Raw genomic sequence first — 17,968 nt, forward strand, 5'->3', positions numbered from 1 at the left:
ATCACATCCCTCCTGGGCTTTATCGTAATCATGTGAACCAAATATCCCAAGTATTTCTTTATCTGGTTTCGCTCATATTCCTTAAAGTCTCTCCACCAATCCCACAACAACTGTGGTATCTGATCGACAATCAGAAAATCTGGTATCCCTTCTGATCTGGGCCTCTTTTCAGACTTACCTCTTTCCCCACTCATGGTATACCTGTCTACCCAGACACGGGGTTAGGCTTTGATCAAACATACTATTGACACACAAAAATTCTGATTTTCAGGTTTTGACTCTATAAAAGAATATAAATAAATAAATAAATAAATAAATAAAAGCTAAACTGTGGGACTATAAAAAAAATATTTCTGGATTTAGTATTTTTTTTAAAATTATTTTCTAAGGAAAAAATTATAAATAGGGAATTAAGGAAAAGGAAAATATTTTTAATTTTTTTTTTGGAAAATTGGGGCCGGAACCGATGAGGTTTGCCTACGTATCTCACATCCGGTGAGAATCAGACCCGCATAGTTCGGTCAGATCGACTATGTTCTTCTTCCTTTTTATGAAAATTAATCTTTAAAAACCATATGCACTAGACCACATCATTTTTTCTCTGTTCGTTCAACTGATTTATGCTAAAGTCAGTCGACATGCAAGCCTCCCAAATAATGCAACAAGTAGCGCATAACATAACATAATGGTCTCAACAAGGCCTGTCCTAAAACAGAACTCGGCCCCTGTGTCGAGCGCTGCTAAGTCAAATACACATGATGCAAATAAAGCGTAGCCTACTAGGGATATTCATTGTTTGTGGCTTGTTCTTCTAAGTTTGTAAATCCTAAAGGAGATGGTATCTAGACCTGGCTTACCCGGACGAACAACCCGAGCCGAGGAGCGTCAAGCGTCACCAGTAGTAGAACAGCACTGGCTAGCTAACGGCTCTCCCGCCTAAACATGTGTGACTAAATCCTTCACCAGAAGCTGGTAGGCTAACTGGCTTTATCTCAAGACAGAAATTTTGTGATGCCGGTATACAAACACAACATAACTAATTATGAGAAGACTCAGAGGGATGCGAGAGAGGATACAATTTATATGTACAGTTCAATGATATCAAAACGGTAAAAACTGGATAAGTAACATATTGGGCCCAAATAAATCACAATATATACAAAAATAAATAAAGCCAAATAAAGTCAATGTGCAAGCTCGAATTCTCTGTTCCCCAGCAGAGTCGCCAGAACTGTCACACCCCCTTTTCACCCCACAAAATAATAATATGTGCGTTATGGATTGTGGGTTAAAGAATTTTTTTAATTAAAGTGACAATTTTGAAATAGAGATTATTTTATTTACAGAGTCGCGCACTCAAAATTGATTTTTTGGGTGTTCCAAGTCACCTTTTATTTGAATCCCTAGTCAAAGGAATGTTTGACTCTATTATTATTGGTCTGCAAAAATAAAGTCCGGGTAAGAAATTCTGTTGACCGGAGAGAAGGTGTAAGGCATTCCCCGAGTCCTGTGGTTCTAGCACGGTCGCTTTATTGACTACAACTTGGCTTGGATTAATTTTGGCATACTGTGATTTATTGGTTTTCATATTTTATCTATCCGATTTTAATTATTAAAATATGAAATTATCTTTGAAACGGATCACATGTATGTAAATCCGTTTTATTTAGTGCACTAAAATCATGTCACGCGTACGTGTACACAATTAATCACGCTTTATTATTTACTAAGATTATTTTTGGTCAAAGTTACGCGAACGCGTACCTTGATTTTTTTTGGGAATCATAATTATGTCACGCAAACATGTACATAATCACGATAATAAGTTTAAAATGCGCCTAAATGTGTACTAGCGGTATTCATTATTATTCCTAAACTTTGAGATTATTGTAAAGTCATGTGGTATTAAATTATTTGTGGGATAAGTACATGATTTTAGCTATTTTGAAATCGTAGTGTCATTTACACTGTGGTTTCCGTTTACACCTTAAAAGTTAACTGTTAATCTAACAAATAAAGATACTATTTTGACAACTATATGAAGTACGTAAATAATTCACGTTAAGAGATAAACAAGGATATGTCTAAACAATTAACAAAGCTTTTCAACTTTAACTAACAGTTCACATAACTTTTTATTTTTTTTATTTTTTATGTTTAAACTTTGGATTTTAAATTTTAAAAAAAGAAAAACATATACTTATTCAACAATCTTCAAATAAATCAGAAATCCAAAAATAATAAAATATTCTATGTGAACTAAACATGTAGATGCAAAATCAATAACAACAAAAATAATTAGTTAAGAGGTGACCACTCCGATGTAGTATTATTATCAAAAACAAATGCTACAAAACAGAAGCTGACCTTTAAATGAATCAACCAAAGACCTCAAACGCAAACCTCGAACAGGGGGCCTCGACGACCTTGACGGACTGAGCTCAACTTAAAAGAACAACAACAATTAATGAAGGTGGAGCTACTGCGTTATAGTGAAAGAGAGCTGGCCGGAGATGGTGAAACTCCGGCGAAACGCCGGCAAGACAGTGAACTAGCGGAAATGCATTTACATGACTTCAGAACTGATTTTAAGAGTGGAATGGAGAAGCCACAGCTGCTGCGTTTTGCTAGATCTGTTGCTGCGTTTTATGCTGTATTTGGAGGGCTTTTGGAGGCGATTTCGTGGCAGCAACTATGGTGGCTTTAGAGCTGCATTTTTGGGGGCTGAGTTTGAGGTTTAGGTGGGCTTCTTTACAGCTGGTTATGAGCAGCAGTCTAGTCGTGGTCGTTGGAGCGACACGACTAATTTTTTGAAGCCCCATTAATGTAGGTTTTGGTGTGTTTTTATAGCCGAAACAGGCGGTATTTTTGGGATGGTTTTATTGTTGGCTTTTGGGTGAAGAACCTCCAGCTTTCATGGCTATTTTTGCTACCTTTTTAGAGTGATTTCAGCTGTCCCCTTTGAGTGATTTTTGGACCTCGTTTTTAGCTCAAATTTGCTGCCAAAAGGGTCCTGGTTTGTTGGCGTTTGTGGCTAATTTTGGGCATGGGATTTGTGAGTGGGGAACAAGCATGAGAGACAAGGGAAAGTAGAGTGTGAAAGATGGAGTAATAAGTGAGATAAGTGGGGGAAAAATTCGAGCACAGTCAAAAATTAGGTGCTCACACTTTTCCCGCAAACTGGATCGGGGATCCATGGGCATGAAGCAGTTTTCCAAGGCTATCCATAGCCGCAATAACAACACTTGCACGTCTAGCATCCACCTGTGAACCTGCATCAGTAAATAATAATATACCATCTTGGTGGTTTGTTAGTTGAGCCGCTAAGCAAATTCCATTTTGAGGAGAAGTAGATGAGCAAGTAGACAAAATATCCTTATATTCATGATACTTATAAATAATATCAATCGGTTCGAACCTATCATGATTAAAGTACCATGCATTCCTAGCTTTCCATATTTGCTACATAATATTAATGTCACGATCCAATTTCTCCTATAAGCCGTGATGGCGCCCAACGTTACCGCTAGGCAAGCCAACCTTGAACTAACTTTGTGATTATCTCTTTTAAAGATTTGAAATAGTTGATTTTTAGTTTATGCATAAATAAGAAGTAAGAGTTTAATGAAAATGAGAGATCAAAATTTTTAAAGCAAGTGAGATAAGTAAAATAACCCAAAACCATCAAGTGTCTACTAGCATAAATCTCCAAGACCTTGTGTCATAAGTGTATGAATTACTAGTAGAATATACAAAAGAGTACTACCCTACTGTCTGAGACGAAATAGACAAAAAATAAGGCAAAAGAAAGACTTCGGCTGTTGCAGAACGGGCTCGAAAGACAGCTCACCGCAAAGTCTCGTAGTAGTCAAGGATGCGCGCCGGAATGATATCCAGATGCACCTACCTCAGATCATGCATATTCAACGCAGAAGTGTAGTGTGAGTACGTAAACAACATGTACCTAGTAAGTATCTAGTCTAACCTCGAAGAAGTAGTGACGAGGGGTCGACTTCAACACTTACTATGGGTCAACAATAAAATATATAAAATTCTAATTTAAACATGGGATATATATATATATATATATATATATATATATATATATATGATAATAGAACTCGGAAGCAGTAATAAATAAATAATCCTTTCACCGATAGTAAGTACCAAATTAATTTTCCTCATTTAACCATTTAACCTCTCAAGCCAATAAAATAATATCAATTATAATTGGGCTCCCAGTATTATTACGCACGAAATATGCCGAGGACGTACGACCCGATCCAAAATACATATACATATACTGTGTGCACTGCCGAGGGTCGAACGGAACGAACCATAGATATATTTATTAATCTGCCGAGGCGAACGACGCGCTCCCATGAGAGTAGTAAAAATTTACACTGCTCGCGGAATATATTTTCGACGCTGTTGAACATAGATTTCTCAAGTTATCATAATATCCCTCAACTTTTTCCAAAACAAGAAATTCAACTAGAAACTTTTAAAAATATTGAAATCCTCAACCTCAACTCTATTCATGGCAATTAGTAAGCATAATCAATTAACGGTGTCAACAAAGCATGGTGTAATCCTAAAACTACCCCGACATAAGCATAATTAGTAGCTATGTACGGACTGTCGTCACCTCGTGCGTACGTAGTCCCCACAAATAGAAGCACATGTTAATTAAATTCACCCAAGGGGTTAATTCCCTCTTAGAAGGTTAGAAAAGAGACTTACCTCGTCTCAAAACCTACTTCCCGGTCCAAGATTGTGCTTAAACCCTTAATTCGGTGCCAAACAACTTGAAACTAGTCAAATATTATATAAAATAGTCAATACATGCTCCAAAGTTCATATCCTAATTATTAAAGTGATTACTCAACCCCAATTGAAGAATTCCTAAAATTCACCCTTCTCCCCTCCGGACCCACGTGCCCGGATTCCAATTTTTTTTTGAAGAAAGTTGTTACACATAACTTCATGAACTCAAATATATGATTTTTCACTAAATTCCATAACCATTTTCGTGGTTAAATCCCATTTTTATCAAAAACCTAGGTTTTCACCTAAACTCATGATTTTCACTAATGTACATGTTAAATCTATCCCTAAACTATGTATTTAACTCACATTGTATAGAAATTACTTACCTCAAAGAGTTAGGTAAAATCCCCTCTCTAAGAGCTCTAAGAATCGCCCAAGCAATGAAATAAATGAACCCAAAATGGTTGAGTCCCAACAATAAATGATGGTTCTGCCCAGCAGAACTTCCGCACCTATGATCATTGGGCCGCATTTGCAGCGCCGCTTCTGCGGCACTAGTCCTGCTTCTGCAGAACTCCACATGCCCAGCGCAGGCCGCATTTGCGGACGGTATCCCGCTTCTGTAGTCCCGCTTCTGCGGCGAGCGTGCCGCTCCTGCAGCTCGGGCCGCTTCTGCGGTTTCCCCAATCGCACCTGCGCGTTCGCAGGTGCGCACGATCACCCGCATCTGCGGTCCATGGCCAAACGCTCCCAAGACGCTTCTACGGTAAAATCATGCACCGGCGGGATCACACCGGCTACCAAAAGCTCGCAGGTGCGGGCACACCAGAACTGGTGCACCAACAACCCTTTTTAGTCTTAACTCAATCTACGCATCGTCCGAATGGCATCCAGGGCCTCTGAGGCCCCGTCCAAACATACCAACAAGCTTGAAATCGTAAAACGGACTCGCTCGAACTCTCGGAACGCACAAACAACATTAAAACTAAGAATCACACCCCAAACCAATTGAATCAGAAATATGAACTTCAAGTTCTTCTAACTCACTCCCAACGCGCCGAAACATACTTAAACTACTCGGAACGATACCAAAATTTGCGTGCAAGTCTCAAATGACATTACAAAACTATTCCCGATCTCAGAATCCAAATTAGACCTCGATAACCCCAAAACCTACTCCAAACCAAATTTAAAGAAGTTTAAACCTTCAAAGAGCCAACTCTCACTATTAGGCGCCGAAACGCCCTTGGATTATCCAAAACCCGATCTGAACATACGCCCAAGTCCGAAATTATCATACGAATTTATTGGAACCGTCAAATCTCGATTACGAGGCCGTTTACTCAAAATATTAACCGAAGTCAAACTTAGCCCATTTAAAGCCAAACCATGGATTCAAGTGTTCCGATTTCAACCCGAACTTTTTCAAATCCCGAACTAACCATCCCCGCAAGTCATAAATTAGTAAAAGCACATACGAGGAGCCTTATTTAGAGGAATGGGGTTCTAAAAAGTAAAATGACTGGTCGGGTCGTTACATTCTCCACCTCTTAAACAAACGTTCATCCTCGAACGGGTCTAGAATCATACATAGAGTGGTGAATAAGTGTGAATATCTGCTACGCATGTCCTACTCGGACTCCCAAGTCGCCTCCTCGACTTGTTGGCCCCTCCACTGAACGTTTACTGTGGAAATCCTCTTGGACCTCAATTGGCGAACCTGCCTATCAACAATGACAGCTGGCTCCTCCTCATAACCAGGCTCTCATTTAACTGAATCGTGCTGAAGTCTAACACATGTGACCTATCGGCATGATACCTCTGAAGCATAGACACGTAAAAAACCGGATGAGCTCCCGACAGACTCGAGGCAAAGCAAGCTAATAAGACCATGTTAAAAGCTTTTATATCCCTAAATCCTAATCCTCCTCTAGATATAGGATCACATAACTTTTCATATTTCTCATAATGTATCTTTCTTTTTTTCTTTCCCCCCACCCCCCTCCCCCCTCCCCCCAAAAAAAATTTTTTTTAGCAAAAAGTGATGTGATTTCCGTACATAGACCATCCGGAATTTGGAAGCAAGATAAAGTATATGTAGGGATTGCCGAGAGAACCGACTTAAGTAAAACCTCTTTACATGCAGTACTTAAAAACTACCTTTCCACCTCTTGATTTTAGCCTTACCTTTATCTTTAATAAACTCTAGCATCTTCTTTTTGAGCGGCCGGCAACCGCATGTAGTCCTAAGTACATTCCCATCTAATTCCTTTGAATCTTCCTAATAAAGAATAAATTTCAATTGTTTCATCATCATGTACATTCATACTAAAGTGAATAGCCGATTTATCAAGATTTATCACTTGTCCAGAGCTTTGCTCATATTTTCTTAATATAGCACACACATTGCTCGCATTCCTAGTATTAGCTGAACAAAATATGAAAGAGTCATCGGCAAAAAACAAGTGAGTAATAGTAGGTCCATTTCTATTCAGCTGTAATCCTTGAATTTTACCTTGATCCTCAACAATATTCAATAGAGTAGAAAAGCCTTTCGCACAAATTAAAAATAAATAAGGTGAAAGTGGATTCCTTTGGCGAAGCCCCCTAATTGGTTTAACAGATCCTACAATTTATCCATTTGGATTAAATCTATATGTAGGAGTAGAGATGCATTGCATTATCCAATTCACAAACCTATTATGCAAATCCACACGTAAAAGTATTTTTTTAATATAAACCAATTCAACTCTATCATATGCTTTTGACATATCCAATTTTATAGCCGTAAATTTCTGTCTATCCCTTCTTCTGTCTTTTTGCAAATACATAAATTCATGAGTCATGATAACATTATCTATAATTTGGCTATGATCGATAAACGCAGCTTGATTTGGAGATATAATGTTGGACAAAAATACTTTTGCAAGAATTTTAGCAATAATCTTATAAAAAGTAATACATAAGCCTAAATTGAGATATTCCAGTTGAATTTTTAATTTTTGGAACCAAAGCTGCTAGAGTTTCATTCTATTCAGGAAGGATATATATTACAATATTGGAGAGGTACTTTCTATTCGTGGTATTCATATAGGTATGTCAAGGAAATATTACAATATCGGAGAGCTACTTTCTATTCGAAGTGCATATGCATTAATTTTTTTCAGAAAGCTATATTTAACGTGAGGAAATGGTTTTATGGTCAACTACAATGTGAATAAAAAAAAAGATATTTTTAGATTTCTTGTGTGTTAATTTTCAAATTCTTATGCATAAAAATAAAAATTTCTTGTAAAAATAACATAAAACTAAAAACTAATTTATAAAAAACTACAAAATCAATCGATCCGACTATTCATTTGGACTAGGGGTGTCAATGGTTCGGTTCGGCTGGTTATTTTATAAAATTTGTACCATATCAATTTTTCGGTTATTCTATTATGTATAACCAAATTAGACTTTTCAAAATTGTCACAATCATGCAGTTTCTCTTCGGTATCGGTACGGTTCGATTAATTTTCGATATTTTTTTTAAATGTCATTTAAAAGTCATCAATAGAACTAGAATGCAATAAAATATGTTCTTTTATAGGACTTAGCAAAACTCTCTAGACATTTTTACTGTTTAAAGGGTGATGAATTAAAAAATATAAAAGATGGCCAGAGTATAGATCCCTCAACTATTCTACAGTAACGTAAAATAAACTAAGCAAAAACAAAGAAAATATAAATCATATGAGTGGAAAGATATTAAGCAACCTCAGACTCAAGAATAAAGTCTATAGAAGATTAAATATTCAAAAAGATAGATCTAAATTATATGAAAGGAAACATATTCAATACACTGTAGTTTGCTACTCGTAATCACTAAAATACTTTGTGTCTTGCCAATGAAGATGCTGGAAATAACTTAGTTTAAGTAAAAGTAGCATAATGAATTTAGGAATTAATATTTTGAGTTAAATTACTCGTTGACTTGTAACCGTTTTCATAATTTCAAGGCCCAAAGAAAAATTTAATAATTTATTATTTTTAAACTTACTATATAAATATATTTTCTACATGTAAAATTTATTCGGTACGGTTCGGTATTTTTTCGGTTTATTATTGTAAAATAAAAAACCTACCCTAATTATCGGTACGGTTATAGATTTATATAAAACCTACTTTTTTAAAAAAAGAAACCTAAAAATTGGTTCAGTGCGGTACAGTTCAATCGGTTTAGTCGGTTTTTAAATATTCATTGACACCCCTAATTTGGACCCTTCATTGAAACATTGCATTGGGCAAAAAGTATAAATAATATATATGGTATATAAATATAAATTATTAAATGACATTAACATAAGAGAAACTTCTAGTATTATGTCAAAAATGAGTTAAAATTTATGGTGATTCCTTCATTTTTTGAATTCCCTAACTCCGCAACTAGCTGTCGGAGTATTATTTAATACTTAACTCCCGTTTGGCCATAATTGTTTTTTACTTTTTCAAAAATATTTTAAAAATATTGTTAATATTTGGTTGTGAAAAGTGATCAGTTTTTTGGTAGTTTTAAAAAATGAATTTTTCAAGTTTTTGAAAAATTTTACTCACAAAACTTTAATTTTTTTTGAGTAAAAATACAATTTCAACTTTCAAAAATTATTTTTCATCTCATCTTCAAAAACTCTTTTTTTTTTCTTCAAGTCTCAATCAAATTTATGTACGCTGGCTTACATTGTTGCATAATTGAGGAAGATTTGGTTTTGTCATTCATTAGAAATATATATTTCGCAAAGATCAATTAAAAATAAAGCGTAAGAAATTTATAAGAGCATTTTATTTTATTTAATTCGTAGGTGGATATAAAGATCATTTTGTCATCATTATTGTTGTATGTCTATACGAAATTTGTAGTAGTATATATAATATCATGCTTTGCGCTTAATGGTGTAAAGTCCTAGATTGCCTAACGAAAATAACGTAAAAAAATATTGAACATTATTGGAGTAGTTTTGTAATTTGTGTAATTATCAATGGACAAATGTGATGTGAGAGACGTGAGGAAAGAAGAAGGAAATTAAGAAAGTAAAATAGTACACTGCTTAAAAAAAGAGAGCAAATAAGAAAGTAAAAATAGTACACACACTGCTTAAAGAAAAAGAAAAAGAAAAAGAAAAATAGAAAACCCAAAACCACCGCATCAGTACATGTACAGCTGAGCACACCCACTACTCCCCCCCCCCTCTATACAACACGCTTCCTTTCACATTCACATTCCTCTCTAATCTTATCATTCATCCGAACCTTTCGCTCTCTCCCCCCCTACCCCCACTCCCCAACTCCCTAATCACTTTCCTTTGTCCTTTCTTCACCGTCTGTCGCCGCCGTCCGCTTCTTCCCGCCTTTCTTGCCCACCGGAAAGAAGCTATTTCTTCTTTGTTGAGCTAAATTATCTGAATTCCCGTTCTAGATGCTTCAAATTCACGAGTCCTTTCCTTAGTCAACGCTGAAATTAGGTGTGGGTATGTGGCTTGCTGTTAATTTGTATCATGGTTGTCGACTCTTTGTACTCGACTTTTGGGGTCGTACCGAAGCTGATTAGTGATTAGTTCTCATCTTTCTTCTTTTTTTTATTTCTTCTCAATTTTGACTTTTGATCTGTAATTCAAACTTGTCCGATCATCAATCACCTAAATCTCCGGATTTAGATCTTCAAACGCGCGCGTGCACACACACACAAAAAGGAGCTTAGATGGAAGCGAGTGTGGGAGAGCGTTATTACCATATGGGAGGACCGGATCTGCGAGGATTAGGGAAGAGGAGCTTAGAGTGGGATGTAACTGATTGGAAATGGGACGGAGATCTTTTTATTGCGACTCCTCTTCGTCAAAACCCTTCTAATAATTACCAAAGCAGGCAGTTTTTTCCAGTCGAAACTGGGAATCTGGTGGCTTCATCCAACAGTTCATCTTCCTGTTCAGATGAAACAAATCACGGGATAGAACAACAACGGAGGGAATTGGAGAAAAGGAGGAGGGTGATTGTTGTTGATGAAAACGAATCCGGTGGGACCCTTTCGTTGAAGCTTGGTGGACAAGTTGAGCCTGTAGCTGAAAAGAGGACAAAATTGGCTGCTGCACAACCTGTTACTTCTACTCCTACTACTACCAGAGCTGTATGTCAGGTTGATGATTGTGGGACCGATCTAAGTAAGGCTAAAGACTACCATAGGCGGCATAAAGTCTGTGAGATGCACTCCAAAGCTAGTAGAGCTCTCGTTGGGAATGTTATGCAGCGTTTCTGCCAGCAGTGCAGCAGGTATTTCTTTTTTACTTTATACAAATGACTAATATAACTGATCTATATAATCTGGGATTGAGTTGTAGTTGAATGATTAATTGATTGATGGCTAGTCTTGTGAATCCTTTTAAAAAAATTCGATCTTTTTCTGCGTTTGGTTGTTTGTGTTTGGACTACTGATTTCTGAATAATTCTGTGTTTATTATTCCAAAGATTCTGCTTTGATAAAACACGGGTTTCATCCTAGCCCGGAATAATAAAAGAATGAAATGGGTGCGAATAGAGTAATAATGATGTGAATGACTAATATAACTGACCTAGAATAATCTGTGAATTTTGAGTAGTAGTTGATTGATTGATGGCAAGTCATGTGAATCCCTTTAAAAAGAATTTAATCTTTTTCTGTGTTTGATTGCTTCATCTTGGGCTATTGCTTTTTCAATAATTCCGTGGTTATATTCCAAAGATTCTGCTTTCGATACACAGGTTTCATGCACTTCAAGAGTTTGATGAAGGAAAACGAAGTTGTCGTCGACGCCTAGCAGGGCATAATAAAAGGAGGAGAAAGACACAATCAGAATCTGTAGTGAACAACAATTCATCGAATGATGGACAGGCTAGTGGTTATTCCTTGATGAGCCTGCTAAAGATGCTCTCCAATATGCACTGTGAGTAATTCCTAGTTTTCCTTCTGCTATGTTTTGACTTTGCAAATAGTTTTACATTATTTTATTGGTTCTGAGAATTTTGCTTCTTGTGCTATAGTGAGGATTCATAAGCCGACCCCAACTTGTTTGGGACTGAATAGTGGAAGTAGTAGTAGTAGTTGTTGTTGTTATTGTTGTGCTTTAGAATTAACTGCAAGGTGATGATTTTCATACATAGCAGCCAGCGGAACTAACCACACTGAAGATCAGGACCTTTTGGCTCATCTACTAAGAAGCATTGCCGGCCAGGGTTCGTTGAATGGGGATAAAAGCTTATCTGGACTTCTGCAAGAATCTTCAAGCATGCTGAACAATAGGTCAATCCTTCGAAATCCAGAATTAGCTTCCTTGATCTCAAATGGTTCACAAGTACCTCCTAGAGCCAAAGAACATCAGTTCACTAATTCGGCAGCTGAGATACCTCAGAAAAGGTTAGATGCACATGACGTCAGGCTTGAAGATGCGCGGACGGCTTCTTCTCAAAGCCCAGGCATTTTGTTTCCCCCAACTCAAAGTAATTCTCAAGCTTATGCACCAGGCAGGGGAAGTACCACTGGCAGGAGCAAGTTGATTGACTTCGATTTGAATGATGTTTATGTTGATTCGGATGACAATGTGGAAGATATAGATAGATCTCCTGGGCAGTGTCCATCTTGGTTACAACAGGACTCTCACCAGTCAAGTCCACCTCAAACAAGTGGTAATTCAGATTCCGCTTCTGCCCAGTCACCTTCCAGTTCCAGTGGTGACACTCAGGTACTCCTATAATCATCTATGGTTTAACAGTTTTGCTTGTGCCGCAAATTTCGTTTTGTTGGTTTCTTCTTTTTTCGTTCTTTACTTTCTACTTTATAATCTTGTTTTTTATTGAAATGGTTTATTTGAAAATAGGATCAAGTTATCTTTTCTCAGCTGGAAAGAGACTTAGAATTGGGAACATCTTTCAGTGGACTAAGTTTGATAAGGGGACAGAGGCAATAGCTTGAATCATAATAGTTTTCTCGAATTCTTTAGCCTGTTGAAACCTATCAATGAAGTCTCTCTTTCTGTGTGAGAAATACGTTGCTAACATTAGATCCATATTTATACTTTTGGTGTCTGAGTATTATAAAGTCGATTTCTGTCTTAAGTGGTAACACTTGAGTTTCTATTTTCATCTTTAGCTCACCTCTTTCTTTGGTGGTCTATTCTTGCTTTTGAAATATCCCGCTAACATTGTGATAAACTTTCTGAAGCTGATTTGTGGAGATTTCTGGTTTTCTCCCCTTCCTTTCATTGGAGGTTGATTTCTGCGCTCTAGCAAGTTCTGTCTCGAGTTGTCTCTGAATTTGCCTTGTCTATCCTACTTTCACCTTTAACTATCTTTTACGTTCTTTTCACATACAGTGAGTAAAAACAGGGGTAAGAAAGTGAGGGAATTAAATATTCATCAAGAGTGCAATAATTATCGTTCCCTGGGTTTCAAAATGATCATTGAACTATTTAATGTCCCTTGCTGGTCCTTTTCTCCAAGATTGATACTAGGCAACTCGAACAAGCTGGTTGCTCTGCAATCACAGAAGCTCTAGTTCCAGTAACCAACATCAAATTTTTTACTACTATTTAATTATGGTTTCTCAGAACATGCGGCATGCCAGTTTCTGAGTATTGCACATTGGTCTTATTTGATGATGCATTATGTAGTATAGATGAAGGTTGAATGTCATCAAATTGCCAGTTCGCTCAGTATTATTAAAGGTCATTTTTTGTTGTTTAAAGTGATGCGAAGCAAGGTGTTATCGCTTCATTGGAAAGTTATGTGCTTTAGAGAGGTGTGTGATTCAAACAGGTGATGTGTTGAGTGATACCAACAAGATGCAGTTGATTTTTTGAATCTCAGCTTTGAGGAGTTAGATTAATAAACAGCATCATTGTATTTCGGACGCTAAAATTAGTTTTTTAATTGATACTTGTTTGTGATAGTACTCATTCATATACGCGTTATACTTTGTCCTTTTGTAAATTTTGTACATCCCTTCTAAGAAGGGTGTGCTTTACTTCTCCCGTTTCACTTCAAGCTTCGCTGACCTTGTCGCTTCTTTGTGCTTTTTACTTTAAAAGCACTCTCTGCCAACTCATATTTAGTACTTTTCAGTGCTCAAGTTTGTGGTTTTATTATAAAAGAAAGAGCATCTTACAAAATGAAAGAGAAGGAAGATGACAACAACCAAGACTAGTTAACTTGATATCCCTTTCTTTTCCGAACTGAAAATTTATTTTTGTTGGATGCAGACACGCACGGATCGGATTGTTTTTAAACTATTCGGGAAAGATCCTAGTGATTTTCCATTTGTCGTACGAGCTCAGGTATTTCATTATCTTCAGTACACATGGTTCTTGTTTTGTTGTACTCCGTGTTACTTTTTCTCTGAAATGCTCTTTGAATTGTTTGAAATTGCAGATTCTTGACTGGTTATCTCACAGTCCTACTGAGATTGAGAGCTACATTAGGCCTGGTTGTGTTGTGTTAACAGTATATCTGCGGCTTCCCGAGTCTGCATGGGAGGAGGTACTGCATGTTCATTGAAATCCAGTATTATGTAGTGGGCTGTCTGTGGAATCCTGTTTGACATGTAAATTAATTGCTTTGTACAGCTTTGTTATGATCTGAACTCCAGTTTGAGTAGGCTTTTGGATGTCCATGGTGATGATAGTTTCTGGACAAAAGGATGGATTTACATTAGCGTGCAGGACCAAATCGCATTTGTGTGTGATGGTCTGTTCGAATCTAATGTCTTCTTCCATTTAAAGTTCCTTCCCAAACCCAAAATATAAAATCAGCTTCACTAAATCTTTTCTGGCGATTTTTGCATCAGTACTGTCCTTCACTGAGATTTTACTTTGTTCTGTTTATGTGCTGCAGGGCAGGTTCTTTTGGATATGTCCTTGCCCTCTGGGAGTGATGAGCACAGTACAATTTTAAGTGTCAGACCAATAGCTGTGCCAGTATCTGGGAGAGCTCAATTTTTAGTCAAAGGCTATAATTTGTCAAAGCCATCCACAAGGTATGCATCAATCATCATTATTATGCCTGTGATATTGCACAAGCTTCTTTTTCTGTTCTCCCACTGAGGAGGATTTTGGTGGTATATTCCTAGCAAAATATGTTAGTGAAGTGCAGTAACTTAAGTCTTTGTTTTTCTGCTTTCATTTTTTGTTGGCAGGTTACTTTGTGCTTTAGAAAGTAATTACCTGGTTCCAGAAGCTAATAATGAGGTAGAAGAACATGTTGATGGCATTGACAAGGATGATAATCTCCAATCCCTTAATTTCACATGTTCAGTTCCAGCAGTTAGTGGAAGAGGATTTATTGAGGTGAACCTTTTCTTTCATCTTGTTTCTCTTTTTGAACATGATTCGTCAAAATTGACTAGGGGAGGTTATTCTGTCTCTCATTTTCACTGCTGTTACCGGCCAAGTTTGGTCAGTACCAGCTCTTTTTCTTTTATTTTTTGAAAAGGAACCTTTTTACTGTCTTGAGGAAGCTCGTCATGATTTTAGTCTCTTAAAAAGTTCAGAAATGGCTCAACAGAGTAATAAAAGTTTATTAACTCCTTGCGAGATACAGAAAATAAAATTGAGAACACCAAGTCAAATGGATTACATAAATTACTACGGTACAAGATGTTGAGACATTTATCACTTTTTTCTTAATTATAAAATGACCATGAGGTAGTGCATATATTGCAGAAATGTGAGTCTTGCGCATATCATCTTAGCTATATCAGTTGCTTTTATTTCTACATTACTGTGTGTATGCTATAAAAGATATCTGGTGCCTATATGATGTGTACGGTATGTAACAGTCGCAATGTTATGCATTTTGTAACTTCAAAAGAATCTGACACATTCCCGTTCAAGCGATGTACACTCTAGTCATGCTGAGATTCTTTTGTTTATCCAGGTTGAAGATCATGGACTCAGCAATAGCTTCTTCCCTTTCATAGTTGCAGAGGAAGATGTTTGCTCTGAGATCCGTATGCTTGAGAGTGAACTAGACTTGACTTCAGCTAATTATGTCAAGGGACAGATAAATAATATGGAAGCAAGAAATCAAGCCATGGATTTTATTCATGAACTGGGTTGGCTGCTTCATAGAAATAATTTGAAGGCTAGATTAGAGCATTTTGGTCCTGATACTGTTCTCTATCCTTTGAAGCGGTTCAAGTGGCTTATTGATTTCTGCGTAGACCATGAATGGTGTGCAGTAGTTAAGAAACTGTTGAACGTTCTTCTTGATGGAACTGTGGGTGCGGGAGACAGTTCTTTCTTGAAATTTGCTCTCACTGAGATGGGTCTTCTGCATAGAGCTGTGCGTAGGAATTCTAGGCCTCTGGTGGAATTGCTATTAACATATACTCCAGAGAAAGTAGCAGATGAACTAAGTTCTGAATACCAATCCCTGGTTGGGGTTGACGGGGAATTCTTGTTTAGACCTGATTGTGTAGGGCCTGCAGGTTTGACACCGCTTCATGTTGCAGCTGGCATAGATGGATCTGAAGATGTACTAGATGCATTGACAGATGATCCTGGAAAGGTATTTAATTCCTCTTTTTGTAAACCTCGTTCTTATCCAACATCATTCTGTCGGATGCAGTTATTACCTTTTTTGTGACGCTATGATCTATTTAGTTATCTGTAGTGACTAAACATGCTAAAATTACCCCATGCAGGTGGCAATTGAAGCTTGGAAGAATACTCGTGATAGCACAGGTTTCACACCAGAAGATTATGCACGCTTGCGAGGACATTATTCTTACATTCACCTGGTGCAGAGGAAGATTAGCAAGAAAGCAACCAGCGGACATATAGTGGTTGATATTCCTATTGTTCCATCTGTTGAGAACAGCAACCAGAAAGAAGAGTTTGCAACCACCAGCTTAGAGATATCAATGACTGAGAGGAGACCCATTTCTCGGCCCTGCGGGCTATGTCATAAGAAGCTGGCTTATGGTAGTCGGAGCCGATCCCTATTGTACAGGCCTGCGATGTTCTCGATGGTGGCCATGGCGGCCGTATGTGTTTGCGTTGCTCTTCTATTCAGGGGCTCGCCGGAAGTTCTGTACATTTTTCGTCCATTTAGGTGGGAAATGGTGGACTTTGGAACAAGCTGATTTTACCACCCCAATAAATCTGATAAAAAGTATATTAGTTACTTGTACCAGTACTCGTCTATATGAAAAAAATGTAGGGTCTGGGATATGCTGTAGGAATAGCCCTTCAGGCAGTTGTTATACCAAGTGTTAACATATTTATTTTGTTTGATCAAATGTATCTTTCCATTGGGACCTCGTAACCAGGTCTCAAACTTTCTACGTCGTTTAATCTGCCCTTTTTAACTTTACTTGCATTTTGGTAATATTGGATACTGTAAAAATATAAAATTTATTTGTGAAACAACAATACTGCGTCCTTTTCTTTTTTGGTCGTAAGATAGAGCTTACGGTACTCTTTCGGTCCCATTTTGTCCTTTTAATCTGTTCTAAGAAATTGCACCTTCCTTTTTCCAATATCATTTAATTTTAGTATTTTTATTTTATTTTTGACGACATGAGAAGAAAAAATTGAAAAGACGTGTAATGATGGCAAGCTTATTGGTACTTTGTAACCCTTCCTTTTTAATTAATGAAAACCTATTTGGTTGAGCATTGAGTATAAAAAAAGAAATGAATACTTTTAAATTTGTGGTCTTAAGCATGTTCTAATATTTGTGTTGTAAAAAAAAATTCATTAAAGATAAAAAAAAATTAAAAAAAAATGCTAACATAAATTAAAACAGAAAGAATATATATTTGATTTAATGTGACTTTTTTTACATTTATTTTATTTTTTGCTCCTAATCAAGTACATTTATATAAAATGGGACGAAGGCAGTATGAAGGGAGTATGTAAAAGCTGGGGAAATAGTCAAAATCAACGCAACTTATTATTGGACACAACTGATTATTTGGACTTATGCAGGTCATTTTCTCTTTTCTTGTTTATTTACTTTAATACCTTTTTCCACCGAAAGGATGCCACGTAAGTAGCGTCTGTTATTTACTTTTCGGGAATGGATAAGATTTTGGCGCCTGTGTTCGATCAATGTTATGCCAACCAATATAAATATTGATTTACGATAGGAGGTCAGTTCAATAATTTAGTTTTATTAGACAATTCATATTTGA

At 36.9% G+C, this 17,968-nt stretch overlaps 1 protein-coding gene across 2 annotated transcripts; it reads left to right on the forward strand.

The window, feature by feature from the left end:
* Positions 1–10,049: 10,049 nt before the first annotated feature.
* On the forward strand, positions 10,050–17,145 carry LOC104088994 (squamosa promoter-binding-like protein 1). 2 transcript variants are annotated; one of them, XM_009593791.4, is made up of 10 exons: positions 10,050–11,073; positions 11,542–11,723; positions 11,941–12,518; positions 14,034–14,108; positions 14,203–14,310; positions 14,397–14,517; positions 14,665–14,806; positions 14,966–15,116; positions 15,706–16,338; positions 16,475–17,145. In XM_009593791.4, exons 1-10 carry the CDS (start codon positions 10,508–10,510, stop codon positions 16,913–16,915), a joined length of 2,997 nt encoding a protein of 998 aa, XP_009592086.1. In that variant the 5' UTR covers positions 10,050–10,507; the 3' UTR covers positions 16,916–17,145. The 2 variants fall into 2 exon arrangements, with proteins under 2 accessions (XP_009592086.1, XP_009592087.1); XM_009593792.4 differs by having other exon boundaries at positions 11,944–12,518.
* Positions 17,146–17,968: the final 823 nt, after the last annotated feature.

The sequence above is a fragment of the Nicotiana tomentosiformis genome, chromosome 1, assembly GCF_000390325.3.
Source record: "Nicotiana tomentosiformis chromosome 1, ASM39032v3, whole genome shotgun sequence".
Taxonomy (NCBI): Eukaryota; Viridiplantae; Streptophyta; class Magnoliopsida; order Solanales; family Solanaceae; genus Nicotiana; species Nicotiana tomentosiformis.

Coding starts and splice junctions, on each gene's coding strand:
- LOC104088994 (XM_009593791.4), top strand. CDS start 10,508: ATGGAAGCGAGTGTGGGAGAGCGTTATTACCATATGGGAGGACCGGAT. Junction 15,117..15,705: donor GTGGAAGAGGATTTATTGAG/GTGAACCTTTTC, acceptor TTGTTTATCCAG/GTTGAAGATCATGGACTCAG. Junction 16,339..16,474: donor TGACAGATGATCCTGGAAAG/GTATTTAATTCC, acceptor TACCCCATGCAG/GTGGCAATTGAAGCTTGGAA.